Source organism: Xenopus laevis, chromosome 4L (genome assembly GCF_017654675.1).
Source record: "Xenopus laevis strain J_2021 chromosome 4L, Xenopus_laevis_v10.1, whole genome shotgun sequence".
In the NCBI taxonomy this organism is placed as follows: Eukaryota; Metazoa; Chordata; class Amphibia; order Anura; family Pipidae; genus Xenopus; species Xenopus laevis.
In genome coordinates, this window is record NC_054377.1 from 12,239,757 (window position 1) to 12,265,484 (window position 25,728).

Here is a 25,728-nt window from a genome sequence, read left to right on the forward strand (position 1 = left end):
GGGATAATGTACCCCTACTGTAAATGATAAGGATATTAGAAGTCACTGAGGGGTCTGTGACCATATAAAGGCACATGGCTGCAGGCTGAGTTATACAGGGAACTCTGAGTATCACTCATGTATTATAAGGGATAATGTACCCCTACTGTAAATGATAAGGATATTAGAAGTCACTGAGGGGTCTGTGACCATATAAAGGCACATGGCTGCAGGCTGAGTTATACAAGGAACTCTGAGTATCACTCATGTATTATAAGGGATAATGTACCCCTACTGTAAATGATAAGGATATTAGAAGTCACTGAGGGGTCTGTGACCATATAAAGGCACATGGCTGCAGGCTGAGTTATACAAGGAACTCAGAGTATCAATTATGTATTATAAGGGATAATGTACACCCTACTGTAATTGATAAGGACAGTAGAAGTCACTGAGGGGTTCTGTGACCATATAAAGGCACAAAACTGCAGGCTGAGTTATACAGGGAACTCTGAGTATCAATCATGTTATTATAAGGGATAATGTACCCCCTACTGTAAATGATAAGGATATTAGAAGTCACTGAGGGGTTGTTCTGTGACCATATAAAGGCACAAGGCTGCAGGCTGAGTTATACAGGGAACTCTGAGTATCACTCATGTATTATAAGGGATAATGTACCCCCTACTGTAAATAAGGATATTAGAATCACTGAGGGGTTCTGTGCCCATATAAAGTTGGTCTCTGTGCTTTTAATGGAGTTTCTTTCAACCAATATAGATTTATACTTCAGCATCTGGTATTTCCATTACATGCATACAAGAAAATAAAACAAATTCATATTGACCAAATGCTCTTTATTACATATTAGACCATAAAGATATTAGCGCAGCTAAAAAAATATACTTTTTTTTTATAGAAATGTTATCTGTTAAAACCACCCTGGGCATGGAAACTCTCTTCAACTTTATATGAAGTGCTCTCTGTGTTAGTTGGTGCAAACAATAGAAAGAGAAGCTTTCATCTTCACAGAGGCGATTCCTATTAAGACCCCCAAGTCTGATGTGACCTTCTTTCTTTGGCTGCCCAATTGCACAACTGATTAAATTACTAAAGGTTTAATAAATGAGGCCGTAAGAGTAACAAAGGACCTGCCCACAACATGCTAGAGGATGATTTTATCTGTAGTATTTCATTTATGACTTATTTTCTGTTCTATATTTACAAAACATAAAAGGAAACAGAAAGGAGGTACCACAAAGCTGGTCCACTGATAAACATATACTACTGTGACATAAACATACATGTCATATGTCTAAAAATTCTAGGTTCAATCACATGCCTGTATGCTCTATAATAAACTGAATTTATGGGAACCAAAGAATATTCATTAGCTTCTTGTATTTTGCAACTTGTCAGGGATATGGGTGGAAGTTCTGGATTTAGAAGTCCTGGGTGGGCAGCCTCTCGTACTTGGACATCCTGGCTTTCTTCACGTAGACGTGTACCGATAGTGAGATGAGCGCCACGATAACAACTCCAGACAGGGCCACCACAACCGTGTTCATATTGAGAGAAGAGCTTGCACTTGAATCTGAAAACATGAAAACAGGTTTCTACTTGTAAATCGAAGTGTTTCAGCAGGTAGAGCATGAATAGCACATGTCCCTCTAAATGGTACCATGGCTTCTTTGATATGACTTCATAGCACACACAGATGACTATGAAGATTTTCATTCATCCAGGTCATGGTATATCTATTATAGGTAATTCTAAAACAACTGGACTTGCTGAGTAATCATTGAAGACTTTCACTACTCATCCAAGCAGCTTCTTCAGTTCAATTGACTGATGTGGTGGGAAGTCCTTGGCATATAATCCTTCCACTAATAGCACACACAGGTTACACAGGTGCTCTCAAAACCATAAGGACTTGACCTTAATATAGACTGATTGTGGTCCAACCATCTGGGGTGAGCTTGGATTGGCCTATCTCCTACGTTCTTCTGAAGGTTGCACTTCCATTATATTCTAGCCTTTAGGTGCGCTTGGCCTGATGACCAAGACGTTGATTGTCTGGGAGATCTGTCCCCTATTAAAAGCTTCAGTAGGAGGATCAGCCTTTGAGACTAGGTTAGGAGACACTTTTTGACAAGATAAAGAAACTAGGCCATCTACGGCCTATAAAAATATGACATGAGGTACTGTAACTAGTTAGGACCACCATATGGGGCTTATTTTGTCATTCTATGATGGCTTAGCAACATTATAATCATAACTGAAGAACCTTAAAAGGCCACCCTTACCTCTACTGCCCGAAGATGTGTTTTTTATGCGCAAAGGACCCTGGGAAATGAAGTGCTGCTGGGATTCAGAAGCAAGGTTCCTTCTCTGACGATATCCTTCTTTGATGGTAGCCAATGGCTTGATACATCCCTTGTTACAGCGGGTGTCTGGCTCACCCAGCTTGCATAGGATAACTGTGCAGCTCAAATAAACCTATTAAGAACAATCATTTGTAGTAGAGTATCAATATCCATAACAAGATCAGAGAAAACGTTTTGATTGTACAACCACCTACCCCATCACAAACCATATCAAAGGTGATCTCAATAAAAGTCCTGTTCCACCATTCCACCTACTCTCCAAACACCAGAGCTGAGCAGCTACGTTGGCAGTTTGGCTACATCACTTTCAGTCCTTGTCTCCCTGATTACGGACCAGGATCAAATACAGACAGAATGTAGGGAAAGGGAGTGGTTTGATTTGATCTGGTGGTGGGGCAGGGTGGGCTACATAGGGGCTTAAATGATTAAAAAGTGATCTTGGAGAGTAACAATTTGCTAAAGAACTTACTTCTTCATAGCTTCCAATGAACGCAAAGGCCTCCATTCCAAACCGAACTCTTGTCCTGCTCCCAGGATACATGACCACAGATTCATCTATAATACACCTGTATTGAAAACATTGATAATATAATGAAATAATGAAACTATTTTGGTTTGTAAGTAAAACACCTGTGCTCTAAGATTGCATAGGAACACAGAACCTATACTATTTAGCCAAACTGGAACCCTAAGCTTTAGGCAGATTCCATAAATATGACAGGCCAGAAGATGAAGAAGCCTTAAAGATCATGAAATAATTAAATTTCCCAAAATGCTCACTTTGTTAAGGTTAAAGCTTATGTGAATTTACCCATTGTTCAAGATGTCATAAAACACAACGTCGTTGGGGTCATCATGAGGGGTAGCTCTGCAGGACTCTACAAATAACTGGACATTGGGAACTGTTGACGTGACCTGTATTTCCATAAAGAGTTGGTCCCTCAGTAAGACTTCCAGAGGATACTGCGTCTGAATATCAATAAACTGCTCATCTGTATAGAACTGAAACTTGTAGGTGAAGTTTCCAAACCCGGCCTCCATGAACTCATAGAATGCCTTCTGGGGACGGAATGATGAAGACACCCGGTTCTTTTTTGGGAAGGAGCAGTTAAAGGGAATAGCCAGTTGGTGCTTTCTAGTAATCACCTCTCCAGGGTTATCAAAAGAGGTGACTTTGTTCTTGAAGACAATGTCCTTCTCTGTTTCCTGAAAGAAAGAAATATAAAGCAATGACATGCCACATGCTCTCCAAATTCCCAACTGGTTGTCCTCAAGACAGCTCCTCAAGCTTGTTGTTGGTTAAAAAAAAGCTCATTGGTTGCTATGGATTATTACTCTGGTGCAAATCCACCTAAAAAAGTCCATTATGCCACAAAAGGAGAAGATAGTTGGTATGGCTAATGGGGATATATGGGCTTTTTTAATGAAAAGGTACAGGCTGGATTAAAAAAAATGCTAAAGGGGTTCTCCCATGAGGCTAGACAAGCACCTCAAACAGACTTAGCAGAAAAGGTTCTGCTGGGCTGTTTAGTAAATAGAAGGAAGCCAACAGAGTCCATCAAAGATATCATGAATTAGGTATGTTCATATTTTTGGAGAAACGACTGCTAAATCTCAACCAAAGGAGGAGGTCATGAAAGCTGTGTGAGGTCCAGGGTATATTGGGGCATAAGAATGACCAAAACCTTTCTTGTAAGGCACATTACAGAATTTTCCTTTGCATGCAACTTGCTTAGACATACCTCAGTTTTTGTCCCGCAAGAATTGTATCCAACACTGGCTATATAGTGGGTGCTGTTAGAGGTAACCAGACAACGTTGGTCATCAAGGCGCCAGTTATTTTCATACAGGCCATTCTCAGGGGATTTTGCAATGATCAATGTCATGGTATTCTCAGAGCATGTCAGAGAGGCTGTGTCGGATGAACAAAAATATTGACTTTTGTGAAATAATGCTACATATTTAGTCTGTAAACACAGTTGCTAGATAGTCTACTTTTAGAGATGGCACAAAGCTACCACTTTACTTCTCTTGTATGCATTTCCCCCAACAAGCTTACTGGAAAACACAGGCAGTTTATTCTATGAAACTTCCATAAAAATCAAACGGGAGCAGGTTGGAGGTATTACGCCAGAGTTTATAATGAGGAGCAGCATACCTAGCTTGCTGGATCCAACAACTACGATGATGCATCTTAATTCAGACTGATACCTTAGGAGAACAAAACAAAACCCTTAATAGATATTCTTTAAGAAGATAGCATTACATTGTACTTCTCAGCTCTCAATGCCCAGACACCCAGTTCCTCATGGCCCCATACAAGACTTTACACCAGAGAGTCATAAGCAGAGGGCCAAAGCATGGTCTCATAGAGACGGGACTGTGAGCAGGTCAAAAATTGAACTAACATTATACTGACCCATTAAATGTTTCAGCCACAAAGCAAAAGGGAACGCGGTCTCCAATGTCATCTTCTTCTGGTGTCCACTCCACTACCATAGAAGTACTAGAGGTGAACTCTTTGGTTATCCCAGCGGGTCCACTGATCTTAAAGTCTTCAATTCTAGAGAAATGAAGGACAGGAAAAAATGCATATGGCTTAATTAATATTATAGACTCATGGTGAGCTATGGCATTATATCTGTTAGATTTATTGAAGCTCCAACTTGACCAAGAAGTTCAAGAGTCCTAATCCTGCAAGTTCTTGATCAATAAAAATAATAATAATAATAACCCCAGTGTCAGCTCCATGGACAAGCCAATCCTCCTTAACCCACATGGTTGGTCCAAAAAATATTTTTTGGACTGCTGGGAAGCGTATTATTATATTGTCCTTTGCATGATCTTCCTATTGATCATGATGCTCTCAATTTTAGTGAGGACAAGGAGAGGGGGCAGCGAAAACTGGAGACATAGTTGGCATTATTTTTATCAGAAATATGTTACTAAGTACTTGCTGACTATAAGCATTTGATTAAGCACCCTGGGGATGGAAGTTGTTCTTTTGTTTGCAGAAATTGTTTGATAGAGCATTATAAGACCACCAACTAAGGCAACTTTTATGAGCAGCAAATATTTGATTCCTGAGCCTGATTGGGTGCATGACCCCAAACCTTCAAGCTTTGTTGTTGGAGCTGTCGGTTTATCCTGGCAACTCTACAGGCAAATGAAGATGCTGCTTTACCTTTCCCTTGTTGTCTGTGCAGAAAGATGCAGTTGGAAAGGAGACCCGGCCATGGCCCTCAGGATTTCTCCGTGATTAGGAGTCGGAGAGAGAAACTTTGGTCTGTATTCTCCATAAACACATGAAGACACCGGACTAGTAACTGCCAAAGAAGAAATGTTGTTACTCATTAAGAATTATACACATGCTTACTTATCAAATGAACACTATCCAGAATGCTACAAATGCTGCCCACATGTAAAGGTCTGTATGTACTTGTAGACTTCACCTTGAAAGCACCTTTGTCACTCATGTAGAAGCCAAATAAAGTATGCACCACTCTTGGTAGAGAATGTTGCACTTTGTGCTTTGCTCCAAGTGCAGCAATACGATGCAAAGAGCATTAAGCTTATACTGTATTGTGTCATTAGGAGCTCAATTTAATACCCATCAGTATTTATATCTCTCCTTTTAGTGACATGAATAAACCTGACACCAGGGATCCCCAGCCAGTGGCTCATGAGCACCATGTTGCTCACCAACCCCTGGGATGTCCCAGTGGATTCAGGCAGTGGATGTGGCTCATGGATGAAAGAGGTTGGGGACCCCCACCTGGCACAATGACATTGGTATTGGTAGGCCCCATCCAGAACTCCAGTTGAACATCCTTGCTTTAGAAGCATATGTAATCTCTAATGAACAGGGCCCTTTTTACCTTCTGTAGTCAACTTGTATGGTTGAGTTATACATAGACCTTTTTGTTGTACAGTTATGGCATATATGTTGGTGCTTTGTAAATACTTGTTCATAATAAGAATAACAACCATAAAACGACTTCATTACTGGCCAACAAACAAATGGCCATGATTGTTTCTGTATGTCTTTGGATCCCAGATCTCTAACCCAAACTGACTTTTTTTGCATTAGAACCCACCCCATCCCAGTATAATTACCTTCCAGTATGAACTGCAAAGGAATCTTGCTCAGAGAATTCATATATGGAATATGCGGTGAGTAAGAGGAGTCCCATGATGGCATTGATGTTTCATAGTGTTCAGTGTATGCTGTTGTTGTTACTGCAGGAAGCGATTGAGTGGCAAAGTCTGTGACATAGTGACCGGTGGTGGACTCATGTGTATAATATTCTGAACGATCAGTTGGACTGGTAGCTATATGTCCTTCTGTGGGGTCCTCAGGAGTAGAAACCTCATGTGTAGGATACTGTGTGTGGGGCTCAGAAGTAGCAAAGTCATGTGTAGGATACTGCGTGTGGGGCTCAGAAGTAGCAAAGTCATGTGTAGGATACTGTGTGTGGAGCTCAGAAGTAGCAAAGTCATGTGTAGGATACTGCGTGTGGAGCTCAGAAGTAGCAAAGTCATGTGTAGGATACTGCGTGTGGAGCTCAGAAGTAGCAAAGTCATGTGTAGGATACTGCGTGTGGAGCTCAGAAGTAGCAAAGTCATGTGTAGGATACTCAGGCCCTGTAGTGTATTCTGCGGTTTGGTGGGATTCAAGTCTTGCTGTATCAGTTGCTAGGTAACCTGGTGTTTTTTCTTCTGTGTGCCATGAGGAAAGGTCAGGATGGGAAGTTGGATACATTGGAGCTTCTGATATTAAAGAGTCAACTGTTACTGTAGTTTCCAGTTCAATAATTGTGCTTTCTTCAATGGAAGTTATTGCATCGGTTTGATATGTCTCGGTGCTGTACCAGTAATATTTACTGTCCTTCTTCGCCTCTCTGCTTTTCCGTGCCCTATTTCTGTACTTGTAGCTAATGCTCCCGTCGCTGTATCTGAGGAAAATGTTTGTACTAGGGAAGTCTTCCAAGACCAACTCAAAGGCGTAGGTGCCCGTGCTGGGGGTGGAGGAGAACGACAGGACGCAGTTTTTCTGCAACACAGAGAAGGCATAATAGTAAATAGAGGTATGGGATCCGTTATCCACAAACCCGTTACCCAGAAAACTCTGGATTACAGGAACGCCATCTCCCATAGACTCCTTTTCATTGAAATTATTAAAAAGTTTAAAAATGATTTCCTTTCTTTCGGTAATAATAAAACAGAAGCTTGTATTTGATCCCAACTAAGATAAAATTAATCCTTATCGGACCCAAAACCAGCCTATTGGGTTTATCCCATTAAAGGTGGCCATACACGGGCCGATAAAAGCTGTCGACAGACCGTGTCGGCAGCTTATTGGCCCGTGTATGGGGCCCCCCGACGGGCTTCACCGATCGAGATCTGGCCGAAAGTCGGCCAGATCTCGATCGGATGGGACAGAAAATCCCGTCGGATCGCGGCCGCATCTATTCGTTGATGCGGTCCCGCGATCCGACCGCCCGTTAAGGCATCGTTAGGATCCGATCGGATCAGCCCGATATTGCCCACCTCAAGGTGGGCATATCGGAGGGAGATCCGCTCTTTTCGCGACATTGCCAAACGAGCGGATCTCTCAGTGTATGGGGACCTTTAGAATGTAAGCCCTACGGGGTAGGGTCCTCTAGCCTTTTGTTTCCTTGACACTGAGCACTTCATCTGTATTGTAATTATATTTTTTATATTTATGTGAATTGTATTTCTAATAATGCACTTAATGTTACTTTTTATTCCGATGACCCCTTGTTTGTTACTACTAATTTATTGTTTTGCTGTACACCGCTAGGAGTTTTAACCCTGCTCCATCGAGATCTCCCCAACTTTCGGCCAGATATCGATCATGAAACCCCGTCAGAGGGCCCCACGCATGGGCCGATAAACTGTTTATGCCAATTAAGGCAATTATGGGAAGGCCGTGTCCCATAGACTCCATTTTAATCAAATCCAAATTTTTAAAAATTATATCCTTTTTCTCTATAATAATAAAACAGTAGCTTGTTCGTTATCCCAACTAAAATTGAATTAATCCCTGTTGGAGGAAAAACAAACCTATTGGGTTTAATTAATCTTTGAATGATTTTTTAGTAGACCAAGGTATGGAGATCCAAATTACGGAAACATCCCTTATCAGGAAAACCCCAGGTCCTGAGCATTCTGAATAAAATATCCCATACCTGTATATAGAACATTTTCTGTAATAGGGAGCACCATTCCTTAAAGCTTCTAATAAATAGTTGAGCATTGAAAACAAACTCCATTCTGCAGACTGCAATGATTTCTGTGCAGCCTTGCAGAATACAGTAAATACAAATGAATTGCAGTGACACTTGAAGTCTGAATAAGGTGGAGCCAGGGCAATCCTGGAATACTTACTTGATCTAACTGGAACTGGGAATGCCAGTTACAAGTGCCACACTCCCCGTATTGATATCCATATCTGCACTGCACTGTGTCTCCGTCTGGATCATGCGCCATTAATTTATAGGAACTGGGGCAATTTCTGGGAACCCTGCAGGAGGAAAGAACATGAGTGTCGGAACAGTTAATCCTTACCCCATAAGCTGAAAGGGGTAGTTCACCTTTAAATTAACTTATGTTAGTAGTATGCTGTAGACATTGACAACTTGCAAATGGTTTTCACCTTTTTATTATTATTTGTGGTTTTGAATTGAAAAATAAAGAGCCAATTGGCAATTGTAGAACATATTAAATGTTAACTTAAAGACGAACCACTCCTTTATTAGAGCCCAGGCTTTTACCTGATCACTGGGATTATTGTAGTCACCGGGGAGTTGTTCGGTTTTGTTGTGTCAGATCTGGTTCCCAAATCCACACCGGTCTGAAGACTCCACGAGCCGTAGTTATTATTGGCGTTCACCCAGCAGCAATTGCTATCCCTGTTGGAAAACATGAAAAAAAAACATGTTTTTAAAAGAATTCATTTATGGATATGGGATGTAGTTACGCAGTTAAATTGGGTTGAAAAAAGACCAAAGTCCATCAAGTTTAACACCCTCCAAATGAAACCCAGTTTTCCAACTTAGACAAATGACTCTGCAAAGTGGCAGCATCCTGCATGGAACCTATAGTTCTGCACAATTTAGTATCATCTGCAAAAATAGAAACAGTACTTTCAATGGCCACCTCCAGGTCATTAATAAACAAGTTGAAAAGTAAGGGACCTAGTACAGAGCCCTGCGGTACTCCACTAACAACACTGGTCCAATTAGAAAATGTTCCATTTATTACCACTCTTTGTAGTCTATGCTTCAGGGATTTTGAGGTGAGGGGTCTTTTCATAGCGCAAAGCTCCATACATTGTAAATATGTTGGATATGCTTCCTTTTTTTGTCCACTTGGCATCCCTTTTCCGGCAATTTATATAGGGGAAAAACAGAAGTAGACTGTCCATAAAAACGCTGCAAAGACCCAAAACTGACGGTGGCATGGCCCTCCAAGACATGCACTTGTATTATCTCTCAGCCCAACTCTCACAAATCCGTACTTTGAAAAGTGCTCAGCCCGAGGACGCTCTATATCAGCTTTGCCAGTGTTTATTAAAAACTGATCTCCCCCCATTCTATGCCATTCTGGCCCTGAACCTATATAGGAAAAAGCAGTTGATAAGTAATTCCTTACTGGTGGAATCTCAAAAACTCAGTTTACAATGGTCTCTCCAATTGGTTCAACCAGCAGTACTAGAACTGCAAACCCCCTTATGGTCTAACAGTAAACTGGCACCTCTAGATAAACTAACTACTCCAAAAGAGTGGATACAAGCCGGGGTATGGTCTATAGGCCAGGTTTGGTCTGATAAGGGCATGATACCCTTTAACGAACTAAGACAAACATATTCATTGCCCAACTCTCAGTGGCTAATATACCATAAAGTGAGAGCTGCGCTTTACAAACTGAATAAGTCCAAGTACCCGGCCCGCAGTTTGGTACCTCCTCAATAATGGAATTATTGATATCAGAGAACTCCAGGCACTCTATAACCTACTTTTACAAAGCGCTACAAAACTTGATTTTACGGAAAAACTCAATATAAGCAAAGGCACAATGGGAACGCTCCTTTGACTTTATAACTGATGACCAGTGGACCCAGGTGTTATTGACCCCACTGACTATTTCCCCCATATATAAATATAGAATTTTGCAATTGTATTTGATTCACAGCATGTACTAAACAAGATCTCGGCTGCACAAAATCAACCCTGATATTCCAGATACCTGTGTGAGGTGTAATGCAGCGGAGGGAACTTTAATCCATACGTTCTGGTCCTGCCCTGTGCTAAATGAATACTGGGCCAGAATACAAAACCGAATTACCACTATCCTAGGCTTTGAGCTTCCACTTGACCCCAAATGGTATATTCTGGGTATGGGCCCACCTAATCAGCTGACTCGTCCTGCTAAAAAAATACTACACAAAATATTATTTCAAGCACGTAGACTTATAGCCCAACTATGGAAATGGCAGCTCCCCCCCCTCTATATGCAGACTGGGAAAAGTCGGTTCAAAACATGTGTAACGTGGAACAACTAATTGCTAGGCGAAACAATAACTCTGACCAATGTATGAAAATATGGCAGTTGTGGATTCTGGAGAATGTATAACTACTTATGCTTACATGTACCTAAATGGAGATATTGTTTTCAACAAATAAAAATCTCACCTGAGTTAAAACCTGAGTTAAAAAAAAAAATATGTTGGATATGCTTATGTAGAAACCCAAAGAGTTAATGCCCTTGGTTCCCTTGCCTTTGCCTTGTAGGATGGAGGTTTTAGGGAAAAATAATGGGAGGAAGCACATGGCTGTTCTTCTCTGGTCTCCACCTTGTACCAGGGGTGGATGTGCTGGGGAACCTGGAGCTTAAGGCTCCAATATCATGTTTGAGCCCTAAGGAGACCAACAACATTAGAAGTTGGGGACCAGGGACCTCATGAAAAAAGCACATAGACATCAAAAAGAAAAGGACGGCACTCCGGTGCATGGAATATGTTTTTTATTCCAGATTGAAACAAGGATCCAACGCCCCCCCTCATGAAAAAAGGCCTTATAGTTTGGGAATCAGGGTTCCAAGATAAGAGGACCCCATACCTGTATCTAAAAGCTCAAAGGATAAAAGTAAATAATGAGTAAAACAATACAAAATAGAACTTACGCGAGATAAAACGGCTTGTCATTCCTCACGTGTGTGACAATGTGGCCTTCAGATTGGTACCACCTGTATGTGCTGTTATCTACCCTTGCATAGGAGTGTTGTACTTGGCTGCCGCAGTTGCCGTACTGACAGTACCAGTAAAAGTTGAGACTATATTCATCGATAAACGCAGCTTTGTATTTGAAGTCGACCTGGAAAGGAGCAAAAGCTACAGCCACAACCACAATAAGGAGGTGCAGGGGAATATATACAAATCTATGGCGCTCTAATGGATACAGAACACCAGAAATTGCTTCACCTGTCATTAAAGGGGTTGTTCACCTTTGTTTTAACTGTTAGTATGATGTAGAGAGGGATATTCTGAGACAATTTGCCATTGGTTTTCATTTTTCATTATTTGTGGTTTTTGACTTATTTAGCTTTTTATTCAGCAGCTCTCCAGTTTGCTATTTCAGCCATCTGGTTGCTAGACTCCAAATGACCCTAGCAACCATGCATTGATTTGAATAAAAGACTGGAATATGAATAGGAGAGAGCCTAAATAGAAATATGCAATATATTTGTAGTCTTAGGAAGCATTTGTTTTTAGATGGGGTCAGTGACCCCCATTTGAAAGCTGAAAAGCGTCAGAAGAAAAAAGGAAGTTATTAAAAAACTATAAAATAAATAAATAATGAAGACCAATTGAAAAGTTGCTTTTAAGTTCTATAACATGTTAACTTAAAGACGAATCACCCCTTTAAAGGGCGTGTAAATGCAAAAAAATAAAATCCAATTTTTACTTTCTTTAATGAAAAAGAAACCTATCTCCAATATACTTTATACCCAAATGGAAAAATCTCCTTGAAACTATTGATCCACCAACCCAGGACAAATTCTAATTGGCTGCAAGCGTATGCGCCTATACCTGCACCAATCAAAGGTCATAGTAGGCAACTTTCCATTTCACCTTAGTTAAAAGGACGCTAAAGTTATTTGTAAATATAATATAAGCTATATGTGTCAGTATATTCTCTGCATCATGGGTTCTGATTCAAGAAACAATGTATCCAGTTGATAACCAGCATAAGCAGAGGTATGATTTCTGCTTGTTTCAAGAGTCAGAACGAGCAGTGAGTGCAGAGAACAGAAAGGGACAGACACTGCTTTCATTAGCAATTATATTTACACATAACTTTAAAAATATGTAATTAATGCATATGAACAGTTGCTTTAACCACAATTTAGACTAAAAATAACCCCAAGTCTTGGTGAAGATTTACTATAACACGAGTTGTCTTATTGTTTTCCTTAAAAGGATAAGTAAACCTTAAAAATAAGTGAATGTAAAATTGATGAGGGGGCTATTCTAAGCACTTTTGCAATGTACATTATCAATCAATCATTATTTATTTATTAGAAACCTTTCTCAAATCTTTCCTAAGCAGAAGAACATCAGAGCAGCCTCTTTCTTTCTCCTGACAACTTCCTTGACTACTTGGTGGTCAGACTGGTCAGAAAATGACCAGCAGGTGGCGCTGTTGTAACAAAATTCATTTATATCATCAATACATGTTTCCCTTAATATCTTGGAATTCAAAAAAAAATAAAAAATGAATGTACATTGCAAAAGTTTGTTAAAAAAAGCACCCTTATCAATTTTACATTTACTTATTTTAAAGGATTTATCCTTTAATAGTGGTCCAAAATGTGCAGAGAATCTCCATATGCAAGGGAAGATTTACCCTTCTGGCCAACCAATACTTTTCCCTGTTGAGTGTTAATGCTGGACAATAATTGTAGCCCAACAGCATTGAATTAAAGGGCAAATAAACCCTTCATAGAGTGATAAAGTTATCTTCCATGGAGTTGCTCCACCCAAGTGCTGATAGACTACAGCTTCCAGCATTCAGCTGCTTATTATCAAGGATTAAAGCATGATGGGAGTTGTAGTCCAGCAACCCTAGAATTGCTTTGTTTATCGTTGACCCTCTTGTTTGGTTAATTTTTGCCAATGCAATTAAACATATATTTACCCTATGAAAGAAAATGTTAACAATGTACATGCATTACACGTTTTAGTGGCTATTACAGTTGTAACTGTGAAAGCAGTGTCTGTCTGACCCTTTCTGTTCTCTGCACTGCTGGTTCTGACTACAGCAACAATGTAGCAGTAGCAAGCTGATTAACAAACCTGGCAGAGAGAACAGATTTCTGCAACAACAGAACGGGGCAGACGAATCCTGCTTTCAATAGCAATCACATTTACCAATACGTTTACAACCACCGACATTTTTAAAAAAAGAATATTGAAAAGTCTTGAAATCCTTATAAATCCCCCATTTTTTTTGGTGGAGTTTCCTTTTAAATTTGGGAGCACTAGAGGGACAAGGTCACTTGTAGTGAAGGTTTATATCCTCTTTACCTGTGAATACTAAAGTGCAATATAATTATACTTTATTATAGTAGTTATACTCCTACGTCCCATTTTAATTTTTTTAGAAATTTATTTTTTTCCTTACCTTTAATGATCCGTCAGGATTTATGCCCCTTGGGCGGAAAGTCATGACCCCCCCCATCATGTGTGATGCGGTCACCGCCGCTAATAGAGAGGAGCACCAGATTAAGACTCTTAGCAGCGCCATTGTAACTCTTTGGGGTTCATATGAAATGAGAGACAGGATACCCTGCTCCTTATATATCTCAATTTCAAGGAAGTGCTAGTTATGACCTTTCTGTTGTTAAGTAATATCACAGTTCAAAGATAAGGAGATCTCATTTGTTTGTGAGTGGCATGTAAATCAAACCCAGGCACGTTACACATTTGATAAGGAAGCTGCTCTGTTCCATAAACACATAATTGATGTGACATTATGATCTTAAAATGTGCATTATTGCTGCAATATATCTCCCAGTGTTAATAGAACAGGTACGTTGTGAAACTCTATGTCTATAAATAAAAGATTTCCATAATGTAGGACTGTCCCCAAATGGAAATGGGGGGCACAAAGTGTCTGATAGGGGCCCAGTCTGATATTTGTACTATGGAAGGATAATGTATTAGACCATGTTAAGAGAAAAGGGGAGCCCTGGCCAAACAGTGAGCCATAATAAGTGCATTGGATTCAAAATGTCTTCAAAATACTGCTTTTCATACAGTAAATATCCCCTGACAACACTACAAAATACGTCAAGCAGTAGTTCCTGAACTGTCGGGTGAAGGCTACCTACGATGAGATTTAGGAAGAATTATTTGCTTTCCTAGATAAATCTGAAAGCCCAACTAGAGTTCTACAGTTATAGTGAGATTTAGTGAGAATGGTTATTTGATCTACTAGATACATCTGAAAGTCCTGTTAGAAGCTTAGTTTGGGTGTATTTTTTAGAGAATGACTACTCTACTAGATACATCTGAAAGCTCAAGTAGACGTCTGGTTAGTTGAGATTCGGAGAAAATAATAGCTACTTGCTCTACTAGATACACTTGAAAGCCTAACTAGAAGTCCAGTTAGGGTGAGATTTGGAGAGAGTGGCTATTGGCTCTATCCTCTGACAACAGTACAAAATATGTCAAGCAATGGTTTCCAAAATGTCAACTAAAGGCTACCTAGGGTGAGATTTGGAGAGAATGGCTATTTGCTCTAGCCTCTGAAAACAGTACAAAATATGCAAAACAATGGTTTCCAAACTGTCAACTAAAGGCTACCTAGGGTGAGATTTTGCTCCCCTAGATACAGCTGAAAGTCCAATTAGATGTTCAGTTAGAGTGATATTTGTAAAGAATGGCGATTTGTTCTCCTAGATACATCTGAAAGCCCATTTAGAAGTTCGGTTAGGATGAGATTTGGAGAGAATGCCTATTTGCTCTACTAGATTCATCTGAAAGCCCAACTACAAGTTTAATTAGAGTGAGATTTGGAAATAATGCCTATTTTCTCTCCTAGATACATCTGAAAGCCCAGTTAGAAAGCCCAACTAGAAATTCAGTTAGGTTGAGATTTGGAAAGAATGGCTATTTGCTCTCCTAGATACATCTAAAGGTGAAAGCCCAATTAGAGGTTCCGTTAGGGTGAGATTTGGGGAGAATTGTTATTTGCTCTCCTAGATACATCTGAAAGCCCAGTTAGAAATTCATAGAGGTGGAATTCTGAAAGAATGGCAATTTGCTCTCCGAGATGTAACCCTGATTATTTAAGGGGCATTCTGAAGAAAAGGTTGTCCTGAGAAGGGCTTAATCCATAAAAACATCCAACAATCACAAATCTAACCCATTTCTCTGTTGGACAGGCTGCTTCTCTCATGCTGGTCCATTCCTAATGGTACTTCCTACTGGTGTTTCAGAGGTTGATGTCCCTGACCAGTCAGGTGTCCTCAGAGTTTACTTTCAAAATCTGGTAACTAGAAATCTTATTTTAACCAAATCCTGGGTTGTTAAAGCTTTCCCTATCCTATCCTTATAGAAGTCTCTTACTTTAGGCCAGCACTTCCCAGCCACTGAGGTTTTTGCTACTTGTGTTGAGTCTCACGTTTCTTGGATCAAACACAACCTTCCTCACATATAACACTATCACTGTCAGGGTTGAACTGGCCAACTGTGGCAACGGGAAAAATTCTGGTTGGCCTAGAACTTGTCTGCCCATTGCCGTCCCAATTGTGGACATGAAACTATGAAACTAACTCATTACATAACTAAATGGAGTCATATTGCCCTGCTCTCATTCCAATCCCACAGACAGACAATGGTCTCAACTGCCCTTAAAGTCTACTTCACAGTAGAAAAGATAGGCCTTCCATTAGTACCCATTACTTCTAATATATGTAAGAGTCAGCCCTTGATATAAGATTCTCTGGTGGTCCTTTGGGGCCCAATCTGAACCAGAGTTCACTGACTTATAAGAGAAGACGTCACATGGCCTGGTGCATTTATAGAACAGGAAATTCTTCCGTGACCTTAATACTACTTATATTATATGTCTGAAGGTTTAGTTATTGACAGACCTTGGCATATAAACTAGATAACATGATTATCATCAGATTATATCTTCTAGACGTATCCCATAGAGTACCAAGCACTGCTGTGGTGACATTTATAACCCTTATTGCGCTTATAGTTCCCAACTACGTAGTCAATAAAATATTATACACGTATGTATCCAGAAGGCGGAAGCCTAAGTATCTCCAAAATATATTATCATTTCCCATGGGGTATATTTAAACCTATTTTGCATCTGTTATAAGAAGCCGATACCGTTCATGGAAAAAACAATCCCTTTAGGTTTTATAAGCCCCCATTGGAAAGATCCCTTATATATAGGTCCCAGTCACCCCAGCTAACTGATCCCACACCCGTACATATACATTACAGCCATTACCTTCAAATGTCCAAAATTCAAAAAGTTCTTAAAGTGCCTTATTATGAATAGTGATGGGCAAATTTGCGAATTTCCTGCGAAATTCGGGAAACGTAGAAAAATTTGCTAAATTGTCAGTTTTTTTTTATCTCTGGCGGCCGTTTTTGACGCCAGCGTCCATTTTTTCTTACGCCGGCGTCAATTTTTTTGACGCCGGCGAATTTACGCGGTCGTTTTGCGAAGTTATTCGCCAGCGCAAATTCGCCGCAAATTCGTGCCTGCCTAATAAATTCACCCATCACTATTTATGAATACATTTTGTGGAACCAGGCCTTGAGATTGGGGGCTTTATATGTAAAATACTGGTGGGTGTAGCTACAATTCCCATAGCTGGTGTGCAAATTCCAACGCAGTGTGTTATCAGTGGTTTACATAAGTGCAGATATGCAAAAATGTTATAACAATTTCTCAACTTTTTACAAATTCTTATTGCCAGGTGAAATACATTTTATGCTCCGAAATGTGTTTAAGAATTGTCTATTCTACAACATACTAAAAGGTAAATTAAAGGTTCCCCTAGACTGCCCCTTAAAAAAAAAATTGTGATAGAATTTTGGCAAAAATCACAACAATAAAATGTACAAATATCTGGAATACATATTAGCTACAATCAGCTCATATAATAAAATATTTTTTATGGGGTATAAATCATACACAGGAGAATAAAATTGATTTGCACCCAGTTTATCACTCTAGGGTTGTTCTACTACTAAAGGGGAAGTGAGAAAATTATTAGCAGAATTCAAATACATTCATCTGATCATCTAAACCCTAAAAATGAATATGGTATATTTTATATAGTGAACTTATTGCACCTAAAGTTTTAGCCTCTCAATAGCAGCAATGATCCAGGACTTCAAACTTGTCACAGGGGGTCACCATCTTGGAAAGTGTCTGTGACACTCACATGCTCAGTGGGCTCTGATTGGCTGTTGAGAAGCTAAGCTTAGGGGTCGTCACTAATTATCCAGCAGAAAATGAGCTTCCCCTGTAATATAAGCTGATGCTACAGGTTTGCTGATTATTAAATTCTGATGCTAATTGCACTGGTTTCTGTGCTGCCATGTAGTATTTATATGTATTAATTATTAATCAGCCTTATTTTGTGACATTTCTATTCTATGTGTACTGTATTTTGTGAGTGGGTCCCTAAGCTCAGTAAGTGACAGCAGCACAGAGCATGTGCAGTGAATCAGCAGAAAAGAAGATGGGGAGCTACTGGGGCATCATTGGAGACACAGATCTTTACTGCTAAACGACTGTTGTTGCCTTGGGCTGTTACAGAAGCACAAAACATCATGTACAATATGATGCATATAAAAGCATACGTATAATAGAATTTGCCATCGCTCGGCAGTGTGCATCAAATGAAAGTTCAACTTGAAAGTTCTGTTGGGTTATAACCAGTAATGTCCACCTGCTTCCTCCTTGCGTGTGTACCTTGCACCTGTATCTGCACTAACCCATCAATTAAACGATGCCGTCATTATGCACGTACCCTTCTATCTCTCATGCTTTTATACTGAATGTGGCTTTGTTTCATGTTTTATAGGATTTATGGGTTAGGGCAGATACAGGGGACATGATTGGTTATAACCCAACAGAACTCTAAGATATAACCGACTGCATCTCAGATTGTAGAAGTGCCCGTTTACATTTTATTGGAACAATATACTAAAATAACATGACACCCTCTGACACACTGACGTAGTTAATCAGTGATTGAAAGGCATTTACTAACATCGGTGCAAAACTCACACAAGCTCTCTCTTCGGCTAGCACCGATGCTCTTGTTGCACCAACACGGGCTAATTAGGTGTTGGAGCAACGTGCAGCCCCTAGAGGTGCCAAGGAACCCGTATATAGCTCTTGCTTTTCTTCTGTGTGTGCCAGTTTTCCTGTGCCCTGGGAATCACATGTATTTGAAGGCCTTCAATATACACCTAATGATACATTTGAAGAAGATTTACTATTTATTGTAGCAGAAGGGGGATCAGGGGCGTTACTACAGAGGAAGCAGACCTTGCGGCTGCAGGAGGCCCAGAAGGTTTAGGGCAGGCATGTCCAAAGTCAGGCCCGGTGGCCAATTGTGGCCCTTTTTCAAATTTACACTGGCCCTCAGCCTCCATCATAAAATGAATAATAATGTGCCCCCCAGCACAGTGTGATCAGGAATCCCATAGCAGCAGGACCGCCATCAGAAATCGCAGGGCCCCATATGACAAAATTTCCTGGGCCCCCTGGGCTAGGCCCACTGCAAGCCCCACCTACAGGTCCGCCCTCCCCACCACACCGTAAAAAAACAAAAAAATATTGGTGTTCCCACATGTTAATAAAAAGTAAAAAGATATTGGTGGTCAGGGCACCAATAAAAAAACATTTGTGGCCAGGGCCCCTCCATTAAAAAAATATTGGTGGCTAGGACCCCACATGAGAAAAAAAAATTGGTGGACAAAATTGGTAGCCAGGGCCCCCCCCTCATTATACGAAAATTGGTGGCCAGGGACCCTTAAACGACCATGCCTTCCCGAAGTCAGCAGCTCTCAGAAAGATGGGGGGCCCGGCTAATCAAGTAAGTGTGGTGTGACCTGGCCCCCCTTACCCTCCTACAACTCTCCCCCCTGTCCCCCCCTGATGGCTGCCTTGCATAGCAGTAATATTTGGGCACATAAGTGAAATGATCTGCCACTCGGTCTATACTGCTGCCTGTGTGCTGAAGGTGTTAGTAATAGACACACTGGCACATACTGACGCGCCGCTCTCACATACTTCTTTAGGGCTGAAGGTGCAATAGACGTACTGACGTGCCGGTACATTAAACTAAAGAAGTATGTGCCAGTACGTGTCTATTACTAACACCTTCAGCACACAGGCAGCAGTATAGACCAAGTGGCAGATCATTTCACTAATGTGCCCAAATATTACTGCTACTATCAGGGCCGGACTGGGAGGAAAAAGCAGCCCTGGCAAAAGTATCGAAGCAGCCCATGTATTCACACGCATGCAAAGCATGATATCTATTTCCAACCTCAAGGTTAACTAGAACTTGTGTTTATTAATATATATTTTAAGAGTCCTTTAGAATATAATTCCCAGCAATATTATACACCCTGTGTGCTGGAACAGGCCCTTGCAACAAATATCTCACCCTAGTTTCTATCACAACTATTCTATCAGATGGATTAGTGGCCCTATACTTACAGTTTATTCTAAATTATCCTTTGTGTGCCCCCAGCTGGACCAAGCACCGTGGCAGATAATTGGACTTTAATTGCCATGTGTGTCATAGGGCCAAAGTGAAAAGACTAGGCTGCCTCACGCAATTAATGGTACATATCTAGTGATGGGCGAATTTATTCACCAGGCGCGAATTCGCGTCAAATTTGCGCGATTCGCCGCCAGCGAATAAATTTGCGAAACGCCCGCGAAAATTCGAAAAACGGACGCCCACGCTGTTTCGCGAATTTTCCGCCGTTTCACGAATTTCGCGCAAAATTCTGCGCAAATTCGCTCATCACTATACATATCACGGTTTTCCATATACAGGCTGCAGCTCCTGTTGCCAACATACCTATCATAATAAGCATAAGGAATTGGGTATATAGCAAGCAACTCTAGTATTACTAACTGAAGTTGGTCAGAATTCCTGGTTCCGCCCATATGCCAGTACTGACATGTATACTAACAAATGCAGGCATCGACTTAGCTGTGGCTAGTTCTTACGGACAGCTAATTTACATTTCTAAAGTGAGTGACTCATTTACATATTAAAGACATATCTAATTTGCATTTTTAGGTGAGCAGTCCATTTACATTTAAAGATAGCGGCCCATCTGGCATTTGCCCGAACTCACAGATTACCAGTCCGGGCCTGGCTACTATTACTCGATTCCTGTTATTTAATGTTAATGGTTCAAAGAATGTCAGGCTGAATGGTCGGCCCCACACATTTTCACCTTACCAAAATCTGGCCCTCGTTGCAAAGAGTTTGAACACCTCTGGCATAGGGGGCCCCATAAGGCCATAATTAAAGGGGTTGTTCAGCTTCAAACGACTAGTTGTTTTCAGACAGATCACCAGAAATAACGACTTTTTCCAATTACTTTTTATTTTCTATATGTCACCGTTTTTCTAAGATTAAAGTGTAAAGTATCCTTTTTCACCTTCTAAGGGCAGAGACTAATCTCCCCGAACTGCCTCCTGCCGGCTAGAATCTAAATGGCCGGCGGGAGGCACTCGGATCGCTTCATTTTCCGAAGTCGCCCGAAGTTTCTGAGCGTGTGTCTCTGCCTAAAAGCATCTCTGGGAGGGGAGGTCGTCGACCCTGTAAACTGTTCTAAATTGATACATTTAAATGATACATTTTTCATCTTTGTCTCTGCTGAACAGAATCTCTGAGTTTCATTAAAGGCAGCTGTTAGAATTGATACAATAGTTGCTGATACTCCAGAGATGCTGCTGAGAAATGGATCAACTAATTGCTGCAAAATTGTTTCACTAGTGTATATCTTCAACATTTTTATATTTTATTAAATGGACCTCATGCTGGGGAAGTGCATAAACTTTCAGGAAACAATAACAGATGTTTTTGCTAATGTTCTGACAGGTGAGTTAATTATACTCTGGGAGGCAGAAAATTTCCAAATCATAAATCCTGCAAGATTCTGGCATGAAAGTGTTTTAGTTCTCACTGCCCGTGTGCTGAGCCTGACCTTTATGCTCATAAACATGTTTATCATTCGGTGCCTTGATTTCACTGATACAGTGTATAATACATCCCTATATGTTAATCATCTTCCTCTGCTCTTCCCACATTTGTACATTGACACATGAGGAAGTGAAAGGTTTATATTCCGGACGGTATAAAAGGGACTGATCAAGGTGTTTGCACCAAACCCAGAACACGGGAACAAAATGAATTCCTTTCTGCTGAAAGTCCTGGTGTTCGGCACACTGGCAGGTAAGGGCTAATGACATCTCTACTCTTTCTTGATGTATCGGAGAATTGAGTTGTTACATTTTTACTGCCCAATGAAAGAAAGTGCAGTTCTGAGCAACTTTCCTCTATACATTCACGTTATTTGTAATTGTAATTGAAATCATTATCTGTCTGTCTCTTTCTGCACTGGTGGTTTGGACTCATATAACAATAAAGTCAACTCTCCTTCAGCAAAACCCTATTTCTTCCTTGTCTCTTCACTGGTCTGATCATTTCTCCTTATTTGAGATAATATATATATATATATATATATATATATATATATATATACAAATGTAGAGACAAGTTATATATATGTTTATACATTATCTATCATCTGTTATCTATATACCTATCTATTTAAAATGTCATATCTATCTATCTATCTATCTATCTATCTATCTATCTATCTATCTATCTATCATCTCTCTCTCTCTCTCTCTCTCTCTCTCTCTCTCTCTCTCTTATCATCTATCTATCTATCTATCTATCTATCTATCTATCTATCTATCTATCTATCTATCTAACTGCCATCTATTTATCTATCTGGCTATCTGTCATTTATCTATCTATCTGTCTGTCTGTCTGTCTGTCTGTCTGTCTATCTATCTATCTATCTATCTATCTATCTATCTATCTATCTATCTATCTATCTATTTGTCTGTCTGTCTGTCTGTCTATCGGCCTATCGGCCTATCTATCTATTGGCCCATCTATCTAACTGTCATCTATCTATCTATTTATTATCTATCTATCTCTCTCTCTCTCTATCTATCATCTATCTATTGATCTATCTATCTAACTGTCATCTATCTGTTTTCTATATACCTATCTATCTAAAATGCCATATCTATCTATCTATCTATCTATCTATCTATCTATCTATCTATCTATCATCTCTCTCTCTCTCTCTCTCTCTCTCTCTCTCTCTCTCTCTCTCTCTCTATCTATCTATCTATCTATCTATCGGCCTATCTATCTATTGGCCCATCTATCTAACTGTCATCTATTTATCTATCTAGCTATCTGTCATCTATCTATCTAAACAGTCATCTATCTACTTTATCTATCTGTCTGTCATGTGTGTCTTTCTATCATGTGTGTCTGTCTGTCATCTGTCTGCCATCTATCTGTCATCTATTTACCAATCTATCTATCTAAACTATCTATCTCTCGCTCTCTCTTGCTGCCTATATCATTCTGTTGTATATATGTGTGTGTGTATATATATATATATATATGCCATCTCCTGTATGTAAGACACATTTCACCCTCTGATCACTCTTAAACTGACTCTGTATTTATATATATTTCTCTTGCAGGCATGGTGATAACAGCCCCTAATGCTCCGAAGGAACAAGAAGTGAGTTGCAACTTAAAATCTCCTTTGTTTTAAAGCAACAATCAGCCATTCGGACCATTAAAAACGGCTTAAAGGCAATGTTCAATGCTCAGAGCTCTTCTAAGCACTTTAGCTATTTTTGCACAGGTGGTGCTGTTGTTCCAAAATCTTTATATCAGCAGTGTAAAAACTGCTAATATTTTGAAAACTAGGGGGGAAATTATGTAAACTGCAAAAATAAACAAGAGTACTCTGAGCAATTTTACATTCATTTATTTTGAGAATTTTCATTCAATTTAATTCAGTTTCTATGAATCCTTGTACGGTCTGGTCATTGAGCAGCTCTGAAACAAGTATATACTCAATTTACTGTGAATTGAATGGATTATCATGTATGGATGGTGTAACTAACATCACGGTAGCCTCTATGTTCCAGGTATGGGCAGACACCATGTAAACTGGAGCACAACCCAGTCTGTGGGACAGATGGAAACACATATGGCAATGAATGCAGCTTGTGCCATGAAAACAGGTACGGAAATGGGGCCTGTAATGCAATGCAATCTGGTCATCATATATTTCACCAAATTACAATATCTGACTCCCTATATCTGACCCACTAATAGATGAATTGGAACCCTTAGTTAATATGTAGGTTGCGCAACATTGGTTGCACCCCCTATTATAAAGTATAAGGATACTCAAAGTCATTGAGAAGTATCATTGCCACATAAAGGCATGAGGATGCAGGCTTTGTGCTTTGGAACAGGTCATGTGCCTTCTAATATCCTAATTTTTTACAATGTCATGTGGCACAGGTGACATCACTAAGCACTGTTTATGACTGATGACATCATCACCATCACCTCTCCTTATATTTTTATATTTTATACTCTGACTGGGCTGCTAGTGCCGTGTTCTGACTGTTAACCGACTCCCCCTGTTTGGTTCATACACTGTGTCTCTAGCAATTGAGCTGTTGTGACATAATAAATTCCAATTTAATGACATCATATTTCTTATTTCTCTTCTTGTGCCTTTCAGGCTTCGCTCTGAGAAAGTCCACATAAAACACGTTGGACATTGCTGAACCCAGAGACCAGTGCCTTGAATTCTGGAAGATGAACTTGATTATCCTGCTAATTTGGCGTTTTGTGTACTGAAACCCTAGCTCCCTCTAAAACGCAATCAAGTCATGTCTTCTTGGTGGGAAAGTGTAGCCTGTATAGACACTGTTATCTTCCAAATAATCATATAGTAAAGAGTGCTGACTGGGCTGGTGAGGACCCAACAGAAGACCATCCTCCTCTTCTCCTTCCCTTTTTTATACTCCATTTGTCCATTTGTATTTCTCTTCTCTTTGTTCTATTCACACCAAGCCTTTGGTCATACTCATACTCATAGTTCATTTTCTCTCTTGTTGGCCCTCACCAGCCCAATCAGTCCAGTGATCTCCTCCCATTGGTCTATGTACTTCTCAAACTCATTACTTATCCTGTCTCTCATCTGCTCATCTTTGATTTCTGTTCCACCCCTCTGGGCTTTTACTCACCTCTTCTGTCCAACTCCTGTCCCTACTGTTTCTCCATCTTCTGTCTTCACAGCTCCCTCAGGAGAAGAATAGCCACAATAACTAGGTTAGAAGGGTGGTTACCAATGTACATCAATTCTGGGACCATAACATACAATATGTGTAACTATCCATAAAGTCATGGGGTAATTAAATTCCTTCTTATATTGGACCCTAGTGTGCTTCTTGGGTTATCCATTGGGGACTTGCTTAGGAAAACTGTGTTTTGATTGGTCGGGATGCACAACTCTGAAATACATACAGTGGCCCAGAGTAAGGAATCTGAGTGGGGAAATAGACTGGGTGGATACTGTCAGCCCACATATTCTTGAGGGGTCTGAGATCTTTAGTTTAGCAGCCCCTGTAGAGCTATAACCTGGAGTCCTCTGTGCTCGTTTCACTGATAAATTTACGAACTGATCAGAAAGAGAATAAAAAAACAGTAGCTTTATTGCTTAAGGAAATTGTCATCACTTTGCGCAAATTGAATAAATACTATTTTGTATCTAAAACTGACACCTGTTTAGTGTTTAGTGTTTTGATACACAAAATGATTAAGTGTTAAGTGATCTTGTTCATTTAACTCAGCCTTAATCAAAGTAAGGCTAATGTAAAGCAGGCCACTAATTGAGTTACAGCTCCCACAAGCCACTGCATAAAGGACTATACTGCTTACCGAAAAGTCTGAAGCCACATGAAGAATGTAAATCCCTACTTTTACTTATATGAGTTTGCTCGTGGGAAGGGATATAAGTGGCACTTGCCTTGGGCATAATTACGTCTTGGTCCAACTCTGGTGTTATCTCCTACCTGCATCCTGGTGGGGGCCCACAATGAAATGTGGAAATAGGGAGGTTATTTAATGGTACAAGAGG

At 40.1% G+C, this 25,728-nt stretch overlaps 2 protein-coding genes across 4 annotated transcripts; one reads left to right on the forward strand and one right to left on the reverse strand.

Annotated features, from left to right (window-relative positions):
* Nucleotides 1–815: 815 nt before the first annotated feature.
* LOC121402928 lies at nt 816–14,699 on the reverse strand. 3 transcript variants are annotated; one of them, XM_041589895.1, is made up of 14 exons: nt 14,075–14,699; nt 11,574–11,764; nt 9,164–9,301; nt 8,778–8,913; nt 6,993–7,419; nt 6,483–6,908; nt 5,551–5,692; nt 4,786–4,929; nt 4,525–4,577; nt 4,109–4,278; nt 3,178–3,572; nt 2,836–2,932; nt 2,286–2,478; nt 816–1,573 (listed from the first exon to the last, which is right to left on the reverse strand). In XM_041589895.1, exons 1-14 carry the CDS (start codon nt 14,195–14,197, stop codon nt 1,422–1,424), a joined length of 2,787 nt encoding a protein of 928 aa, XP_041445829.1. In that variant the 5' UTR covers nt 14,198–14,699; the 3' UTR covers nt 816–1,421. The 3 variants fall into 3 exon arrangements, with proteins under 3 accessions (XP_041445829.1, XP_041445828.1, XP_041445827.1); XM_041589894.1 differs by having other exon boundaries at nt 6,483–6,950; nt 14,075–14,515; XM_041589893.1 differs by having other exon boundaries at nt 6,483–7,419; nt 14,075–14,511.
* Nucleotides 14,700–21,799: 7,100 nt separating this feature from the next.
* Nucleotides 21,800–25,025, forward strand: LOC121402929 (trypsin inhibitor ClTI-1-like). The gene is made up of 4 exons (XM_041589908.1): nt 21,800–21,923; nt 23,264–23,304; nt 23,706–23,815; nt 24,328–25,025. The coding sequence occupies exons 1-4, from the start codon at nt 21,878–21,880 to the stop codon at nt 24,371–24,373; spliced, it is 243 nt and encodes an 80-aa protein (XP_041445842.1). The 5' UTR covers nt 21,800–21,877; the 3' UTR covers nt 24,374–25,025.
* The last annotated feature ends 703 nt before the right edge of the window (nt 25,026–25,728 follow it).

Coding starts and splice junctions, on each gene's coding strand:
- LOC121402928 (XM_041589893.1), bottom strand. CDS start 14,197: ATGGCGCTGCTAAGAGTCTTAATCTGGTGCTCCTCTCTATTAGCGGCG. Junction 8,914..9,163: donor ACAATAATCCCAGTGATCAG/GTAAAAGCCTGG, acceptor TTCCTCCTGCAG/GGTTCCCAGAAATTGCCCCA. Junction 3,573..4,108: donor CTTGCGGGACAAAAACTGAG/GTATGTCTAAGC, acceptor TCTTTCTTTCAG/GAAACAGAGAAGGACATTGT.
- LOC121402929 (XM_041589908.1), top strand. CDS start 21,878: ATGAATTCCTTTCTGCTGAAAGTCCTGGTGTTCGGCACACTGGCAG. Junction 21,924..23,263: donor GGTGTTCGGCACACTGGCAG/GTAAGGGCTAAT, acceptor TTTCTCTTGCAG/GCATGGTGATAACAGCCCCT. Junction 23,816..24,327: donor AGCTTGTGCCATGAAAACAG/GTACGGAAATGG, acceptor TGTGCCTTTCAG/GCTTCGCTCTGAGAAAGTCC.